This window comes from Chiloscyllium plagiosum, unplaced genomic scaffold, assembly GCF_037043375.1.
Source record: "Chiloscyllium plagiosum isolate Xiang-an unplaced genomic scaffold, Cpla_swu_hap1 HiC_scaffold_31, whole genome shotgun sequence".
Lineage (NCBI taxonomy): Eukaryota > Metazoa > Chordata > Chondrichthyes > Orectolobiformes > Hemiscylliidae > Chiloscyllium > Chiloscyllium plagiosum.
This window is the reverse complement of record NW_028270169.1, coordinates 17,705,579-17,725,127: the sequence shown is the minus strand read 5'-3', so window position 1 is coordinate 17,725,127 and position 19,549 is coordinate 17,705,579. Positions and strand designations below refer to the sequence as shown.

Genomic DNA, 19,549 nt, shown 5'->3' with positions numbered 1-19,549 from the left:
GTTTCCTACTGTGATACATATCGTTAAAAATGCAGTTTGAAACAAAAGGTCAATGAAAATGTCAAGAGAGGGAAGTCCTTGTGTTTCTGCTGGCATTTTACACTGCACTGTGAAGATTACCTGTCTTTGTTGGGACCCATTTCAGGAGAGCTTGGATTCGACGATGCTTCCCGTCTGATGTCCGATGAGATCTGACCACTCTCAGCTGTCTTTGACAAACTCGAAAGACTTTCACTATCCGAGATAAATTGAAGACAATATGTCAGTGCCACAGCTTGAAATCATACTAACCATTCTCCCTGTGCATCTATGAAATCGATTCCTTATATACCTCAAACAAGTGCTGCCTTCATAGCTAAATAAAAAACTGAAAGAACTGAAGATGCTGGAAATCAGAGACAAAAGCAGAAATTGCTGGAAAAACTCAGCAGCTCCGGCAGCATCTGTGGAGAGAAATCAGAGTCACTGTTTCGGATCCAATGACCCATCTTCAGAACTGTTCTTCAAAACCAGTTTCTCTCCACAGATGCTGCCAGACCTGCTGAGCTTTTCCAACAATGAGCATTCATAGCTGCCTGGCTTCAGTGCAAGTGGTTTTTGTTCTTTGTGAAAGTTAACCTATGGAAGGATATACCAATAGAAATGAAGGAGGGCATGAATATCAAAATCGGTTTCTGTGGTTGAACAACTCTGCGTCATTCCCTGCATTCACAGTCTTTCCCCGACTGTAGCACAGCTAAAACCAGTGAGAATGAATTGAAGGATTTTGCAGGATCACCAACATTAAGGAACCCTTTAGGTGTAACGTTAGATAGCCATCATAAAGGAGCAAAGTCCGATTGTGAGAAAGGACATTAGGGTAATCCTTCCTGCCTGGAGCTAAGTAAGGTATCTGCTTTCTCTGGTCTTTAACTGAAAAATATCTCTTTTACACTGTCAAATGCATTATCCCATGCAAGTGCAAAGCTTTAAACGTACGCATCAACAACTTGTATTTACCTAGCACCCTTGACCTAAAAAGATAATCCAAGGCATTTCACAGGAACTCTGACACTGGGTCACTGGGATGGGTGACTGAAAGCTTGGTCAAAGTGAAGATTTTAAGGCACATCTTAAATGAGGAGAGGGTGTGCAATTTCAGGATGGAATCTCACTGCTTAGGGCTTTGTTTGTTCGTGGAATGGCTGCGAGTGCTAAGTGATGGGAATCTGCAAGAAGACAGCACTGTAAAGAAAGTGGAGTTGAGGCCGAAATGAGATCAGCCATGATGGTATTAAATAGTGCAGAAGCCTAGAGGGGCTGAATTACCTACTCCTGCTCCCAGTTCTTATGTTCTTGTATTGTAGGAGAGCAGAGATGGCAATGTATTCTTTGATTGGAGGAGGTTACAGAGAGAGGCAAAGCCACTGGAAACAAGGATAATGATATTTAAATCAAGGAATTGTTAATCAGCACAGCAACACAAAAGCCCTCAAAAGGACTTTGACTTTGAATAGGTTACATATATGGTAACTGATCCGATGATATCACTTACCAGAGTTAACCTCCCTTGGTACATATTAATATCAGAATACTCCCTGGCCATTAGACTTGGGCTGCTTGGATTTACAAATAGAGGAACAGAATATAAAGGGAAAGTAAGCATTGCTAGGATTTGATTGTTCATTGATTGATCCTTAGTTGGAGTATTGTGGAGGATCCTGGGCCCCAGTATTTCAGGAAAGGTGTAAAGGATGCTAGATGTCACCAAGGATGAGGAATTTCAGCTAAAATGGAGGGAGTTTGGCCAAACAACATGGGCTTTTTGGCCCATCATGTCTGTGCTGACCATGATGCCATTCTAAACTAATCCTATTTCCCTGCATATGGTCTGTATCCCTATAATCCCTGCCTGCTCACATGTCTGCTTAAATGCCTCTTAAATGTATTATCAAGAAAATAGGAGGATTCCAGAGAGCAAAATGGGGAATAAATAGTTTCAAAATCACTGGAACTATAGTCATAGAGAAGATGAAGCAAAATACTATCATTCTGAGCACATTTCCATCTCAATGCTCTACCTGAAAAAATGAAAGTTGATTCCCTCAATAACTTCAATAGAGAGTTGGATGAGTACTTCTCAATAAGGAGCTTACCGGTATATGGTCTAAAAGTGGGGATGTGGGATTAAACACAATTACTCTCTCTTAAAGGTTCAGTGTAGATATGACAGACCAAATGGCCTCCACCTGCTCTAATGTAAATTTCTATCATTCTATTCTACAAAAGGCAGAGCAAATAAAGCACTCCAGACATCACATATTTACCAGCGTGGTCTCCCATCCAACTGACTGTCTGAGCTTGTATGGGGTCGAGGGAAGACAGCTGATCTCCTTTTCCCTGGACTCTTCAGAAGTTTTACTTGCTGCTAAAGTAAACGAAAAGTTTGTTACAGAGAGAGATCTGCTATGTCATTGCATACATGGATGAAGTATGGGCCACAGAGCTGGGAGAACAGCAAATGTGGTTCAGATGTCAGCAGAATCTGACAAATTTTCTAGCTTCAGGTCGTTTCTCTTTATTCCGATGACAGTGCCATGGACTGTAGATCATTTATATCACAGGTTATATAAACTGTTGGTTAAGGTCACATCTGTAGTTGTAAAACCAAAGCCAGAAAACAAAGTTAACATTAACTGTTAACCTCCTCATAAGGTCGGACAATACTCCAACCTTGTGAATTGATGTGTTTACAGCATTTTAATTCAAGCACAATTACCAATTTAAGAGGGAGGTGGTGACATGGTGGTAGTGTCACTGGCAGAGTAATCCAGAACACCAGCTCAACGTTCTGTGGACATGGGTTCAAATCCCACCATGGCAGATGTCGAAATTTGAATTTAATTAAAAATTTAATGTCAATCATATAATCACTGTCACAATAGTCACAAAAACCCATCTGGTTCACTGAAGTCCTTTAGGCAAGGAAATCTGCCGTCCTTATTGGACGTGGTCACACACTACAGATGATTCTGGACCCAAGTAATGCCCTCTGGGTAATTGGGGATGGACAATAAATGCCCACATCCCATGAATGAATAAAAAGAAACCAGGACCTTCCTACCATCCGTGCAAACAGGACTGATGTTGAGCTCACAGGCTCCCCTGCAAAATTTAGCTCTGAGAATTAAATCAATATCTGAGGTAACTCTTGCCGGATATGGTTCAGTGTCCTGTGCAGTTACCATGTACATGTCCTGGATATCCCAGATCTTGGAATTCACCCATTCCACAACTGAGCCTCAGGAGACACAGCAGGTATTTATACATCTCTCACAGCTCAGCTTGGTGATGTTGACAGTGCAGGCATTTTGCCACGTTCTCTACGTTTTGACTAGCTTCAGTCTACCCCCCAACCCCCACCCCAATCCCTGCAAATCTGCATTTCCCATGGCTAATCCACCTAGCCTGCACATCCCTAGACATTATGGGATATTTAGCATGGCCAACCCATCTTTGGACTGTAGGAGGATATCCAAGCAACCGACAGGAACTCACGCAGACAGGGGGAGAACGTGCAAACTCCACACAGACAGTCTGCCCGAGGGTGCAAACAAACCTGGTTCCCTGGCGCTGTGAGACAGCAGTGCTGACCAGTTTGCCACCATGCTGCCCAAGAGCTAACCCAGGAACAATGTCCCCAAGGGTCTCTGCCTGTTGCTTTATCATCGTATTGTGTAACATCACCATGAGTGGATGTTCCCGTAGAATGGAAATGAGAGTCGCAGCTAAGTTACCGAGAGGCACCTTGATGCATGCCCAAGGGTCGAGTGACATGTACTCACATTAGGAGGGTGCTTGATGATGTCTACCACATTGTGAGAGATCCCACCACTCTGGCTGCCCGGCAACCCTCCGCTGTGATGCTTCTTGTGACCTGACACCATGGTCTCCATTGAGTGGCTGCGGACACGGAGAGCCCTCTAATTTGGAAAGAAAGATGTGAGTGTGCAGTGCAGAATGAGTCCCTGTCTTTGGTTCCAAAACCACAAGTATTATACATCTGCTTGGCTTGTTTTAAACTATGTGTGCTTCTCAGCTCACTATGATTTTCTTCCTGGTTGGCTCAGCTTTTATTTACACCAAGAATGAGAACTAAGCAGGCTCCCTGCATTTTCCATTCCCAAAAACCAGTTGATAAAGGATGACACTGAAACCAATTTTTCATTGTCTCACATTTAGTTTCAGACTGACATATTCCAAGCATATGGCTCCTGGCTCAAGCCAATCACAGTTACAGCAAATATTACTTTGTAAGATATTTTAACCAAACCCATTTGGCTAAGTTATGACTTAGGTCTGTGGCCATCATATCCTGAGGGGGGACCTAAATGCAAACCTGCTAGGCCAGAGGTAGGGGCACTACCATTGAGCAGTAAGGGCTCTGGTAGTGTCTCTTTAAATTTTTAAATCAGAGAACAGTGAGGCAGGTCTAGAGCATGTGGGATTTGAACTAGGCCTTTCTAGCCCAGAAGAAGGGGCAGTACCACTACTGCCAGACTCACTGAATGTTTCAGCAATTTTGGTTTTCATTTCAAATTTACAGCATCCTGAGTGTGTGCTTTTTGTTTTTAGTCATTTGTTGAATATATGGTATCACCCTCAGATGAATCTGCCTACAGAATTTGTGTCAGCACCAATCTCACAAGGGTGTCATGGGCAATATTTCTTCACTCTGCAAATCTGAGACTATCCAAAACTCCTTTGCACATTGGTCTCATTTGCACCAATGGCACCCGACATACTTTATATCCCACTCTCACTGAATATATACAATGTTGGGGATGGGGGGGGGGGGCAAGGCCAATGTTCTTGTAAAGTGCCTTGAGAACATTTACGATTAAAAGCGCTATATAAATACAAGCAGTTGTTGTCACAGCCACAGCAGGACATTTGAGTGCAATTACCAATTTAAGGTTAATTTCTGAGTGGCCCAACCAAACCCTATTTCAGAGTCGAGAGTGTGCTGCTGGAAACGCACTACAGGTCAGGCAGCATCCAAAGAGCAATAGATTCGACGTTTCGGGCATAAGCCCTTCATTAGGAATCCCGAAATGTCGATTCTCTTGCTCCTTGGATGCTGCCTGACCTGCTGTGCTTTTCCAGCACCACACTCTCGACTCTGATCTCCAGCATTTGCAGTCCTCACTTTCTCCAATACATATCTCAGCTTTAAATAAAACACAGGACCAGAAAGAGCAGGCTAATTCTCATTTCCACAATATCCTCCATCAGATGAGTATGTGGACAGTGGGAGAGTAAAGCAGATTCTGCAAAGCGCATTTTTCCAAACAAGATTCCATGTTTTTTTCCTTATTTATTAATGGAATGAGGGCATCGTTAGCTGAGCCAGCATTTATTGCCATCCCTAATTGCCTAGAATGCAGTTAATAGTCAACCACATTTACTCTCATTTATTCATTCTGGTTGGACATTTACGATCATCATACATAAGTAACATGTGGGAACCAAAGCAGCAATACCACTTTGTCATCTCTGTTTTCAAAGTTAAAAATCATACAATATCCGATTATAGTTCAACAGGTTTATTTAGTTATAGTCCAACAGGTTTTATTGGAGGCACTAGCTTTCGGAGCGCAGATCCTTCATCAGGTGGTTGTGAAGTATAAGATCGTAAGACACAGAATTTATAGCAAATGTTTACAGTGTGATGCAACTGAAATTATATAGTGAAAAATACCCAGATTGTTTGTCAAGTTTCTCATCTTTTAGAATGAACATGTTGGTTTCAGTTCTTTCATATGTAAATCACAGAACTTTTTTATAGTTACATACTGAAGTGAAGTTTAACAATTGGTGTCATGTTGACCCAGATAATGCATTTAAGGTGTGAGGTGCCCTGTGTGAGATTGTGCGCCACAACGTTCAGGCTGATTCTAATCTAAAAAAATGGATTTACAGAATCTTACATGGATTCATGCAGTTTTTGAGCAAAATATAATGTAATTCTGCAAGTACAAATTCACCCCACAAATTTATATGTGTATGTGTGTGCGTGCATGTGTGAGTGTGTGTGTGTGCATGTGTGCGTGCGTGTGTGTGTATGTGTGCGTGCGTGTGTGCATGTGTGTGTGTGTATGTGTGCATGTGTGTGTATGTGTGCAAGTTTCACTTCTTTCATGTGTAAATCACAAAACCTTTTCTTTCAAAAGTTGCATTCTCGGGTTAGCTGTTAACAGTGGTGAGAGCTAGGCAATATGTTGAATGTGTTCTCTGTCTATGCCATGATGTTTAGATTGATTCTAATCTAAAAAGTGAGATAACAGAGTTTTACATAAATTCATGCAGTTTTTGAGCTCAGAGTTCACATGAAAGAAGTGAAACTATCACTGTATTCTGACAGATGAAAGGCTTAACAGACAATCAATTTTTCAATGTATAATTTCAGTTACATCACACTGTAAATTTTTGCTATAAATTCTGTGTTAGGATTGAGCCCTCCACTACCACCTGATGAAGGAGCGTCGCACCGAAAGCTAATGTGCTTCCAATTAAACCTGTTGGACTATAACCTGGTGTTGTGTGATTTTTAACTCTGAAAGCTAGTGCTTCCAAATAAACCATTGGACCATGACCGAGTGTAGTGTGGTCTTTAACATTGTCCACCCCAGTCCAACATCAGCTCCACCATATCTGTTTTCAAAGTTACAGCCCTGGTGCAGGTAGGCTGTGCAATGTTAATTTTGTCCCATGTCAGAACCCCCAATTCCCAAACACAAAACAAAACTCCATTTCAAAGCAGCTACTAGTCTCTTCTCCCTGTTTGAAGTGGAAAATCAACTCTTCAAGGATGACAGGGCCTGGAATGAGAAAAACATTTCACCTTAAAAATATTGAGACGTTTTGTCATTAGGGCTTATCTTTATCTGTGACTCACCACAGCTGTGTATTCTTCGGTATTATTGTTTGCAGATTAAAGCAGTCAAGGATGGAAAAGAATTCAGGGTGAGAATATTAGCTGCCTCTCCCAAACGATTCCAACCTTGATTGTTTTTATATATGTATCACCAGGTGACACTAAAGATAGGGATGAAAGCACTTTTCTTTTCAATTTTGCTTTTGCCTCAAGGCAATCAGCTGGAGGTGATAAACTTTTCAGTATCAGAAGCACACCTAAGTAGCATGCAGAATTTGTGCGCTTATTGTTCCCTTCTTTTCCATCTGTCATCCGTGTTTTTTTTAAAATCTCTGTCACAAATGAAAGGGTCAACTGTGTAATTTTAATTACAGAATTTATATCTTATGTGCTCAACCTGAGCAAAGTACCTCACAATGAATCAATGCGTTGGACAAACCAAACAGCCAAAAACTCACAAAGAGCTCTGAGAGAAATAATTAGGGTCAGAAGTCACACAACACCAGGTTATAGTCCAATAGGTTTATTTGAAATCTAAAGCTTTTGGAGCCCCGCCCCTCTGTCAGGAGTGCTCCGAAAGCTTGTGATTGCAAATAAACCTGTTGGACTATAACCTGATGTCATGTGACTTCTGACTTTCTCCAACCCAGTCCAACACTAGCACCTCCACCTCAGAAATAATCAAGACATTATACAGAGATGTTGACGTTGTTTAAAGGATCAGACTAGAGCGCTAACAGAGCTTCCCTTCAAGTAATCATGTCTATCCTCAAGACAGCAGAAGGAGCCTGTTTTAATATCTCCTCAGAAAGATGCCATCTTCACTGGTCTCACACTGAAGTGTTAATCCAGATTGTGTGCTCAGTCTTTGGTCTAGCACATGGACCCACAGCCTTCTGACTCAAAAAGTGATTGTGTTGCTACTGAGCCAGGTTGTAATTTAAAATCAAAGCCATTCAACATTTTAAGTGAAGAATGCTAACAAATCAAACAGAAAGCCAAGACCGGAGGGTTTGAGCTAAAGGGACTTTTTTCACTGGAGCATCGAAGGCTGAGAGGTGACATTATCAAAGTTTATAAAATCATGAGGGACACAGATAAGGTGAATAGCCAAGGTCTTTTTCCAAGATTAAGGGAGTCCAGAACGAGAGGGCATATTTTTAAGATGAGAGAGAAAAGATGTAAAAGGGACCTGAAGGGCAACTTTTTCCAAAGAGTGTATGGAATGAGCTGCCAGAAGAAGTAGGAGCAGGTACAATTACAACATTTAAAAGACATTTGGACAGGTATATGAATAGGAAGAGTTTAGAGGGATATGGGCCAAACTCAGGCAAATAGAACTTGTTAAGTTTGGGATACCTGGTTGGCATGGACAGGTTGGGCCAAAGGGTCTGGTTCCATGCAGTATGACTGAATTAACAACAAATTCTGGCAATATCCAGCAATTTGAGAACCAAGAAAGAAGGGAGATTAATAATGCAGGTGGATTGCAATGCCGGTTTTGGTATTAGTCGGACATTTTTGATGAGGAAATACTGACAGCGCACAATTAGTCAAACACCAGCAGCTCAGAAGATAGGGTGCTGGCTTGTATTTCCCGGGGTTAGAAAGCTGATGGGTGACCCTAACCCATCTTTACAACAATAAAAGGGTTTGAAAAGGGTCAATGTCTCAAAATCTTTTCCACTAGCAGGGAAATTGAAAACAAATCTTAAAATGAGGGTCTGACTATTAGGGTTTAAATCAGAAAGCACAATTTCACAGAAAGGTTAGCAGCACCCTTCCCCTCAAAAGGCTGCAACTGTTAAGACTGAAATTGCTCGACTTTTGTCCAGTAAGGGTTGTCAGGGAGATGAAATAAAGGAGGAGTTGCAGAACAAATCAGAAGTCCAACAGAATGATAGAAAATGAGTGGGTGGGTCAAGTTCTGGGAGATGGAATGGGTTGGGTAGTTGTTTCTGACCAGGTGCAGACACAATGGGCCGAAAGGCCTTTTTTGTGCTATATGTTTCTCTGATTCTATGATAAGTTGAATGTCCTACGGTCGTTTCGATATTCCCCTTTGTATTCATACAGCTAAGAAGAGCACATCGGATACAGTCACACAGTACAGACAAAGGCTATTGGTCCATCATGTCTCCACCAACAAAATAACCCCATCACCCATCTGCACCAGTCCCATTTGCCAGCGCTTGGCCCATAGCCTGAAATGTTTTGACATTTCAAGGGCTCATCCATGTACTTTTTAAAAATTATGAGGTTCCCCACCTCTACAACCCTCCCAGGCAGTGGATTCCAGATTCCCACCACCGACTGGGTGAAAATGTTTTTCCTCAAATCCTCTCCAAAGCTCCTGCCTTTTATCTTAAAGGTATGCCCCTTTGTTATTGACTCTTTAACTAAGGGGGCAGATGTTTCCTATCAACAGTGTCCATGTTCCTCACAACCTTATGCACCTGAAACAGGTACCCCACCACCCCCACTCAGCTTTCTCTGTTCTAAAAAAACAACCTGTGTTTATCCAGCCTCTCTTCATCGCTGCACTGCTCCAGCCTGGGCATCATCCTAGTCAATCTTCTCTGCACCCCCTCCTGTGCAATCATATCTGAATGTAACTTGTTCAAATAGATGGCTTTACCTTGAAAGACTCCAGGAATCCTCCATGACCGCCATTTTCCATCTTATCTTCGTCAGAGCCCAGTCCCAACATTGCCTGTGTCTGATTGTGGAGCTCATCGTGCAAGTTGTCCAGCAGTGCTGCTCGTGTGCGATTCTGTGCAATGAGATTAAGGACACAGATTTCTTAGTGAGACCAAGAACAAGAGCTTCCTGGACATTCTGTTACACACCGTATAAGCTAGACTCAAGCCAAACAAAAATATACAATATACAGTACTGCCTGAACTGGCGTATGGTAATATTGTTCCAAAACAGCACTGAAAATGGGTTATTTAAATTAAATGGCATATGCAGCATTTTAGACAGTAGTACTGACGTGATTGCTGAAAATAACTCTGCAGCATTCCTTGAATGTTTTAAATGTACATCCTCACCTCCAGCTTTGCAAACTTCTCAGACTTGTAACAAGCCGTTTCCGCATTGATGAGCTTTGTGAGTAGAAACTCTCTGAATTCAGGGCCCTGCACATAAAAAGTACACATTCAGGAGCTTGATTTCTGAGTAAAATCTACTGATATATATGATTATGTTGATGCTGTGCTGTGAATCTCCATAATGCACTGTCGCAAAGTGCAGGGTGGACATATTTACAACTATGGGTGTCTTGCCAATGCATTCTCAGTCTCAGTCAATGGCATCATAAAGGCAACAAGAACAATAAAGCTCTTCTTACACAGCGGAACAGTAGATGGATGAGTAAATCAGCATGAACAGACCACGTTATATGACTCTAAGGCAGAATACATGGATCCATACCACCATACAATACTACAAATCAGTATAATGTGTGACAGCCATCACATGTCTCTGGGCTATATCAATGGGGGATAATCAAGTTAAAAAAATCCAAGAATCAAATTTCAAAAGCATTTTGTAAAGCATTCCCAGGGCTAACACTAACTTACTAAGTTAAAAATCACACAACACCAGGTTATAATCCAACAGGTTTAATTGGAAGCACACTAGCTTTCGGAGTGACGCTCCTTCATGTCACTCCGAAAGCTAGTGTGCTTCCAATTAAACCTGTTGGACTATAACCTGGTGTTGTGTGATTTTTAACTTTGCACACCCCAGTCCAATACCGGCATCTCCAAATCATGACTAACTTACTAATAACACCAGGGATGAGAAAGAACCATCAAAGTTATCCATCTAATTCTTCAGCTATCCCATTATAGCTGTTCAATGTATTATGAGGGGCCCCAAATCTTTAACTTGTGTTGATTTATTTGCTATTTTATTGCAGTCATTTACAATTTTGAGTAGTATTAACAGCATAAGAATGTAAGAAACAGGCCACTTGTCCCCTTGACTGTGCTCTGCCATTTAATAAGATCATAGAATCAGAGAGTCACACAGTCAGACCCTTCAGTCCAACTGCTTAATGCTGACCAAATATTCTAAACTGATCTGGTACCATATATCAGCATTTGGCCATTATCCCTTTAAACCCCTCCAGTGGGTAATGGTACCCACCTTAACCACTTCCTCTGGTAGCTCGCACCACATTCTGCATGAAAACATTGCCCCTCAGGTCCCTTTTAAATCTTTCCCCTATCACCTTAAACCTACACTTATCTTCATGACTTACCTTCAACCTCAAATTTATCTTTCCAAATGCATTGATTCACTCTCAAAGTCTATTGACCTTGATCTTGAATATACTCAACGAATGAACATCCCCAAGTCATTTGGATGGAAAATTCAAAAGATTCTGAGTGGAGAAATTACTCCCCATCTCAGTCTGAAGTGGCCATTCCTTATTCAGAATACACCTCCAGCTTCTAAATTCTGCAGCCATGGGAAACTACTTTCAAAATACTTTTTGTAAGAAGTACCCACCCTTTAAGTACATAAGGAACTTTTCTTGAACAATACTTTGCACATGCATTAGGCCTTCTTACCTTTTTAAACACTGGTGGGCTGGGCAGTGGGGGCCCAAATTGACGAACACCCTCTCGGGCAGTGACAGCAACCTGCCAAGGGAAAGGAAGATTATTATCAGTGAACCTTCTCTGAACGAAGTTAAGCTCACAGTACAGTAAATGTCATTTATGTGAACGTCAGTTAATCCCACTTCATGAGCAACTCCAGGTTTATAAAATGGGCTATTGGTTTAGTATAGGAGAGTAATTTATGCCACTTAATTAAATCAATTACACCTCGTTCGCCTGTCGTCTACTATGGATTGCTGAGTTTACTGTAGAATAGATAGCAATGTGACAAAAAGCTCAAAAGTTACCAGAATAGGCAAGTTGGCATCAATACACCATATTTGTTTTGCTGTGGGTTACTCTCCCCTTTTCTTTTAACCAATACATTTTACTTCAGTTACCTTGTAAGTAGTTATATCTGCACAATAAGTCTCCACTTGCACCACAATGTATGCATGAAGGAAATTAGAAGCAATCATATCTGGAACAAACGGTGTGTTTTCCTCTTGAAATACAATTGCCACAATGTCATTCCCGATGTGCCGTTTTCTTTGCAGCTGCAATGGAGAAGCCAGAAAGATTAGCCAAAGTGAATCCTGCATCTTAACTTAGGACAACATCATATTCCCAGTTGCCCAAGGAGAACATGAATACTTGGTTATCACCGTGTCTGATATTGGGAATTTCTATTGACTAAACTTTGGTGAAGGAGCTGGCTGAATGGATATCTCATGGAGACCAGATATCCCAACCCAATCTGGTCCCACCTGCCAGCACCCGGCCCACATCCCTCCAAACCCTTCCTATTCATATACCCATCCAAATGCCTCTTAAATGTTGCAATTGTACCAGCCTCCACCACATCCTCTGGCAGCTCATTCCATACACATACCACCCTCTGCATGAAAAAGTTGCCCCTTAGGTCTCTTTTATATCTTTCTCCTCTCACTCTAAACCTATGCCCTCTAGTTCTGGACTCCCTGACCCCAGGGAAAAGACTTTGCCTATAATAGATATCAGCAGTTATTTCAGAAAAGGAAATCCTGGATATTTCACCTCTCCCCAGCTTAGCGATACTGACAAGTACTCTGTCATCTCTATTAGTCAAGATCAGGTAACTCAGCATAGACCTGGTACTGAGTTTGGGATCTTCATCAGACTCAAATGCTGACACATCATTGTGGAAAGTTAAGAAATTAACATTGGAATGCAGCAAGCTTTGCTTTCAGCAGGACTTTATAAACCCACACTCTTGATAAATCATCAAAAACCCTCAAATACTGGAGCTTTGCAGTATTATTGCGATCTCCACGATGTCCAAGTAGTCAAGTCATGGTGCAAATGAGAAGGCTTTCTGTTGGTAAGTTTCATTTAAGGCAAAGTTACACTATCATTAAGTGACTTATGCCATAAATTATAACTGAGCTGTGTAAACAGCTATAACTGTTTTTACACTGATTATGTAGACCTCTTGGTCAACCGTAACATTTGACCAACCTACACACTATTGTCTCTGATGTGCCAGCTAATAAACAGTTTGTTCCATTCCCATTTCCACAATGTGCTGCTTTGAAAATGTTGGCTCCCTTTTGATGTTAGATAAACATGTTGCTCGAATTGATGATAGCTTACTGAAAAATATAAACCTATGTGTGAATGGGGATAGAGAACAAATGTGACATGATCACTGGCAGGAAACTCTTAAGAGTCATAAAGTCATAGGGTCATACAGCACGGAAACAGACCCTTTCGTCCAACCAATCCATGTCTCACATAATCCCAAACTAAGATAGCCTTGTTTTGGGAACAGCTGAATCTTTACCTACAGCTACAAATAACTTTTGATTTTACCTGAAATTCAAAGTAAATGCTTTGTTATGATGTTGTTGAAAAATAATACTTCCCTGTTTATACATTGAGTGACCAACTGGAATTTGGACAGCTGTTTTTTCATTGGGACACTCCTTTCTCTGAAATTAGAATTTGTTATTCAACCCTGTGTTCTTCCAAAGAAAGAATCTTGCGTATTACACAGGATACTCAGACATATAGATTACTTCTGGATGGGGATGGATGATTAGGGAAATGTCATTCAGCCCATAGAACCTGTTCTGCCACTCAATCAGATCATGGGATGATCTGTATCATAACTTTATTTATCTCCTTTCCTCACTGAACTCTATAATATAAAATACAATTGATTAACAGATAATAAACCTGAAGAACTCAGCAGTTCTGAGACTTGCAACTCACAGTGAAAGAGTCTTGAGCTAATACTGTCAAAGTGTTTCAGTGCTACCTCATTTGGCCTTCACCTGAAGACGGCCTTTAGGGATGTCAAATATCAGCATTGCTACCGCATCAACTATGAACCTGAGTAATAGATTTATTGTCTATCCCTTCAATTCGCTGCAAGACCTCCTCTCCTAAACTATTTTCCTACAGTGGTATCATATACCCTTCAGCCATAACTTAATTTCACTGAAGTAGAAAAAGATTTAACCCCCTATCTTCCTTGATTTCCCAAGAGTTCAAAAATTCTGTGTATCCTGGCCTTGAATATATGCAATGTTGTATTGTTCACAATCCTCTGGGGGAAACATTCCATGGATTCATAACCCTTGGAGTAAACTGCTCATTTGTAAATGATTGACATTGTGTTTTTCACACTCATGTTAACCCAATAAACATTCGTATGTGCAGGTGACACAAACACACACACAGATGGACAGACACACACACACTCACACACACATGCGCACGCACACACACAGATGGACAGAGAGACACACACAGACAAACAACACATACACACGAGCATGTGATTGAACAGGTAGACAAATTACAGAGGAAATTGAATGCAGTTAAGAGTGAAGTTATTCATTTCGGTATGAGCTGCATGGAGCGACATTGTAGAATACAGAGTGTAATTCTTAAGGAAGTGCAGAAACAGAGATCTTATGTGTTAGCCACAAGTGATGACGGTGCTAGGACAGGTTGAGAGTGGAATAAAGTGTAAAGGATCCTGAGTTTTTTTTAAATACAGGCAATAAGAGTGCAAAAGCAAGGAAGTTATGTTAACTTGTCTAAAATACTGGTTTGGTCTCAGCTAGACCTTTACACACAGTTCTAGGCACCGCACCTGGGAAGGATGTGAAGGCATTTTCTTTCAGAAAGAGAATTTTTCTGCCATATCAGCTCAGTTGATAAACCCAGATCGGGTAAAGGATTCACTGTGGCAGGTTTTAAGTATCTGGAAACGTAAAGTTAAAATGACAGGAGCAAATGAGGGCATCTCTTTTAAAGCGAACAGTATTGAAGATGTTCCCGGGAAAACGTTGACAGTAGAAGAGATGCTCACATTGCTGCTCTGGAGGAGAAAGTGATTAGTGATACAATGAGAATCGGGCAGCTGATGGTATATCAGTCAAGAAACAAGCAGTTCTAAAGGCTTGTACAAAGTACTGCGCCACCAAAGTAATGGACAAAACCAATGTAGTGTACAAAGTCCCATGCAAGGACTGCACAAAACACTACATAGGACAAACAGGAAGACAGCTAACGATCCGCATCCATGAACACCAACTAGCCACGAAACGACACGACCAGCTATCCTTGGTAGCCACACACGCAGATGACAAGCAACATGAGTTCGACTGGGACAACACTACTATTATAGGACAAGCCAAACAGAGAACAGCCAGGGAATTCCTAGAGGCATGGCACTCATCCACAGATTCTATCAACAAACACATCGACCTGGACCCAATATACTGGCCACTGCAGCGGACAGCTGGAACTGACAACCGGAAGCGGCAGAGACAAACCACTATAAATGCCGGAGGAAAAATCACAGAAGCGCTTCACAGGAGGCTCCAAAGCACTGAGGATGTCACCTAGACAGGAGACATCCTCAGTGTTGCAGACGTCTGCAACACAAATTCCCAGCTCAGCGAACAGAACCGCAACAAGAAGCACCTGAGCTACAAATCTTCTCACAAACTTGATAATCTGTCTTCCCCGGGAATAGAGAAAAGTGAGAGTGAATCTGGGGGAAGAAAGGTGAAGGTGTGAATCCAGAAAGTCTTGCACTGCTTCTCTTGGTAATGTGAAAGCCACTGTCTGTAGGCTATTGTCTGTGTCAGAGTCTGAGGGGGTCATTGGAAGGGCATCTAGACAGCCTTCAGCTGAAAGGCATCATGCGCTCTTATTGCCATTCTCCCTTACCTGTGTGCACTGCCTGGAGGGTTCACCTAGTGCCTGACCACATTTGGAGCTCAGTGGGTGAATGTTTGCCAAGGTCCGTCTAGACCCCATGAAGCCATCGCGCCACCCCCAAACTCTCCTCCCACACTCCCCTCCTCTTGTCCAGGTTTTCAGGAACTCGAGTATGTCTGCATTCTTTACCCCTCAGGGCAATCTGTGGACAATTTGCAGTCTGCCCAGGTCACTTGGTGCTCACGTTCTAGTTGTACGTTAGGTTCCCATTGAGCTGGGAGAGCAGTCATTCCCACTGTATGGATTCCCTGACATCAGGGTGTCAGTTGAACATAAGACATAGGAGCAAGAGTTGACCATTTGGCCCCTCAAGTCTGCTTCACCAGTCAATACAACATGGCTGGTCTTGAGCTTGAACTCCACTTTCCCATATTTCCTGATTGCCTGAGAGACCAAAAAATTATATCTATCCCAACCTTGAAATGTGTTCAATGATGAAGCATCCACAGTTATTTGTGATAGAGAATTCAACAGATTCTCAAGCTTTTGCATGAAGTGATTTCTCCTGATCGCAGGTGTCCCTGTGTTTTAGATTCCCTGATTTGCAAAATCAATCTCTCAGCATCTACCTCATGAAGCCTCTTCAGGATCTTCTATCAATCAATGCGATCACCTCGGCTTCTTCTGAACTCCACAGAATGAAGGCTGAGTTACTTTGTCTCCGATCGTTTCATTCACTTGTCAAGTGCGGGCATTGTTGGCCAAGTATTTATTGCCTATCCTCACTGCCCTTGAGAAGGTGGTGGTGAGCTACCATCTTGAACTGCTGCAGTCCTTGTGCTGTAAATTGACCCACAATGCCTTTTGGGAGGGAATTCCAGGATTATGACCGAACAACAGCAAAGGAATGGAGTTATATTTCCAAGTCAGGATGGTGAGTGAGATTTGGAGATGAACTTGCAGATTCCCATGTATATGCTGCCCTTGTCCTTCGAGATGGATGTGGTCGTGTGTTTGTAATGTACTGTCTAAGGATCTTTGGTGAATTTCCTCAGTGCATCTTGTAGATGGTGCACAGTGCTGCTACTAAATGGAGGTGGTGGAGGGTGTGAATGCTTGTGGGTATGGTACCAACCAAGCGGGCTGCTTTGTCCTGGACGTTGCCAAGCTTCTTGAGTATTGTTGGAGCTGCACCCATCCAGGCAAGTGGTGAGTATCTAGCCTCTGATTTGCTCTTGTAGACGCTATGTTTATATGGTGAGTCCAGTTGAGTTTCTTGTCAATGGTAACCCCCAGGATGTTGATAGTGGGGGATTCAGTGATGGCAACACCATTGAATATCAAGACACTTTGGCTAGATTGCCTCTTTGTGGAGATGGCCATTGCCTGGCATTTGTGTGGGGCAAATGTTAGTTGCCACTTATCAACCCAAACCTGAGTGTTGTCCAGATATTGTTGCATTTAAACATGGACTGCTTCAGTATCTGAGGAGTCGCGAATGGTGCTGAACATTGTGCAATCATTGGTGAATATCCCCACATCTGACCTTATGATGGAGGGAAGGTCATCGATGAAGCAGCCGAAGATGATTGGGCATAGGATACTGCCTTGATGAACTCCTGCAGAGATGTCATGGAGCTGAGATAACTGACCTCCAACAATCACAACCATCTTCCTAAATGCCAAGTGTGACTCCAACCAGCAGAGAGTTTGCCACTGATACCAAAATTACTACAGCTCCTTGATGCCACACTCGGTTGAATATGATCTTGATGACACAGGATGTCACTGTCACCTCACCTCCAGAATTGAGCTCTTTTGTCCATATATGAACCAAGGCTATAATGAGGTCAGGAGCTGAGTGGCCATGGCAGAACCCAAACTGGGTGTCACTGAGCAGATTATTGCACATGCTGCTTGATAGCATTATTGATGACACCTTCCATCACTTTGCTGATGATTAAGAGCAGACTGATGAGGCGGTTAGTGGATAATCTTCGAAAGGGCGAATGGATATTCGGCCTCTTAGAAAGGTAGTCTGGAAGAAATTCTTCCTCATCTCAGTCCTGAATGGTCTATCCTTTCTTCTTAGACTGATATAAAAATGCACAAAACATCTTCATTAAAAAAATTCATTTTCATTTGTGTCTTAGGACCAATCAAATAAACATTGATCTTCAGCACCTCACCTTTCTCAAATATGAATGTTATTTTCATAAAGGAGTCCAGTGCCGTGGCTTAAAACTCTTTCGTGGACAGAATTCAAAATGGAGGAAAGGCAGTGGTAAAGTCCCAGCATTAGGAACCCAAAAGCCTAGGTTAATATTCTGGAGGCATGGGTTTGAATTGCACCACAGCAGATGGTTAAATTGGAGTTGTTTAAAAAGGTCATTGATGGTTGTGAAAGGCCCATCTGATTCATTCACATACTTAAGAAGGAAATCTGTCGCCTTTACCTTATTGCTCCAGACCCACCACAACGGAGGTTGAGTCCCTCGGGGCAATTAGGGATGGACAATGAATGCTGGCCTCGCCTGCAATGTTCATATCCTGGAGAGGAAGGATTTGTGTTCCTGTGACAAATGCTTTTGGAATGTGCACAGCAAGCTCCCAACAACAGCACTGTGATTATAACCAGTTAATCTGCTTTTGTTGATGCTTGTTCAGCCAGTAACATTTCTTCTTTGAAACAGAGGACAAAGGAATGATGGGTTTGATGTTTTAAATGAAAATAGTGACTAAGTAAAACACTTTTTTTTTCTCTACAGAGGGAGTGACTGCTTGGGGCATCATTAACACAATCACGACAAGGAAAGTAGAAGTAGGCCAAATCTTTTTTGGAACATGCTGAGTACGGATTACAGTTTTGTCACGGGATTATTTGAAGCAAGGAATGTTTCAAAGGAAAAAGTGACAAATAGCAGATGCAGAGGAAGACGCAGCACTCTAATGAACAAACAGGGGAGTGGGATTCGTTTTGCAATGATTAGAATAGATTACCTACAGTACAGAAACAGGCTCTTCAGCCAACAAGTCCACACTGACCCTCCGAAGAGTAATCCACCCAGACCCATTCCCCTACCCTATATTCACCCCTGACACTATGGGCAATTTAGTATGGCCAATTCACCTGACCTGCACATCTTTGGATTGTGGGAGGAAACCGGAGCACCCAGAGGAAACCCTCGCAGACATGGGGAGAATGTGCAAACTCCACACAGACAGTAACCCAAGGCTAGGTTTGAACCCGGGTCCCTGGTGTTGTGAGGCACCAGTACTGACCACTGAGCCACTGTGCCGCCCCGTTTTTTTAGAGATTAGATGAGATGATTAGATTCCTTACAGTGTGGAGACAGGCCCTTTGGTCCAACAAGTCCATACCGACCCTCTGAAGAGTAACCCATCCCCCTACAAATTGGTACAGATATTAATGGACAGAGTTTATCTTTTGCACTACATACATGTTACAGTTATATTGACCTACCTGCTGAGAGTCCCCTTCTGTAAACGGCAGCTTTGTAGAAACATGGAACATAATCTCTCTATCTTTGAAGATGGTGTAGACAGACTCTGACCCTGTTTGACCATGGGCAACATCAAGGCCTCCTCGGAAACTGCATTGGAAAGTTAGTATATACCCATGTTACACTCTTCTTTGAGTGAAAGCTTTCAAAGTCAGTTACAACCTGTATGATCCTTATTCAACTTTATTTCTGCACATTTATAGGTCATAACATTAAAAGGTGGAAAGTGGGAGTAGTCTTGGCTGAGAGACTGTCGATGAAAGTTTCTACTTTGGGTG

At 42.1% G+C, this 19,549-nt stretch overlaps 1 protein-coding gene across 8 annotated transcripts in view; it reads right to left on the bottom strand.

Annotated features, from left to right (window-relative positions):
• Window positions 1-19,549, bottom strand: part of LOC122563963 (rap1 GTPase-activating protein 2) — a 313,908-nt gene that overhangs the window by 22,578 nt on the left and 271,781 nt on the right. For 7 of the 8 annotated variants that reach the window (XM_043718318.2, XM_087977294.1, XM_087977295.1 and 4 more), the window contains 8 exons: window positions 19,232-19,361; window positions 11,931-12,086; window positions 11,500-11,571; window positions 9,970-10,056; window positions 9,555-9,689; window positions 3,825-3,962; window positions 2,307-2,407; window positions 121-234 (listed from right to left, as the gene is read on the bottom strand). In XM_043718318.2, the coding sequence (XP_043574253.1) occupies window positions 121-234; window positions 2,307-2,407; window positions 3,825-3,962; window positions 9,555-9,689; window positions 9,970-10,056; window positions 11,500-11,571; window positions 11,931-12,086; window positions 19,232-19,361 (933 nt within the window). The remainder of the gene's footprint in view (window positions 1-120; window positions 235-2,306; window positions 2,408-3,824; window positions 3,963-9,554; window positions 9,690-9,969; window positions 10,057-11,499; window positions 11,572-11,930; window positions 12,087-19,231; window positions 19,362-19,549) is intronic. The other variant, XM_087977293.1, reaches the window with a different exon arrangement.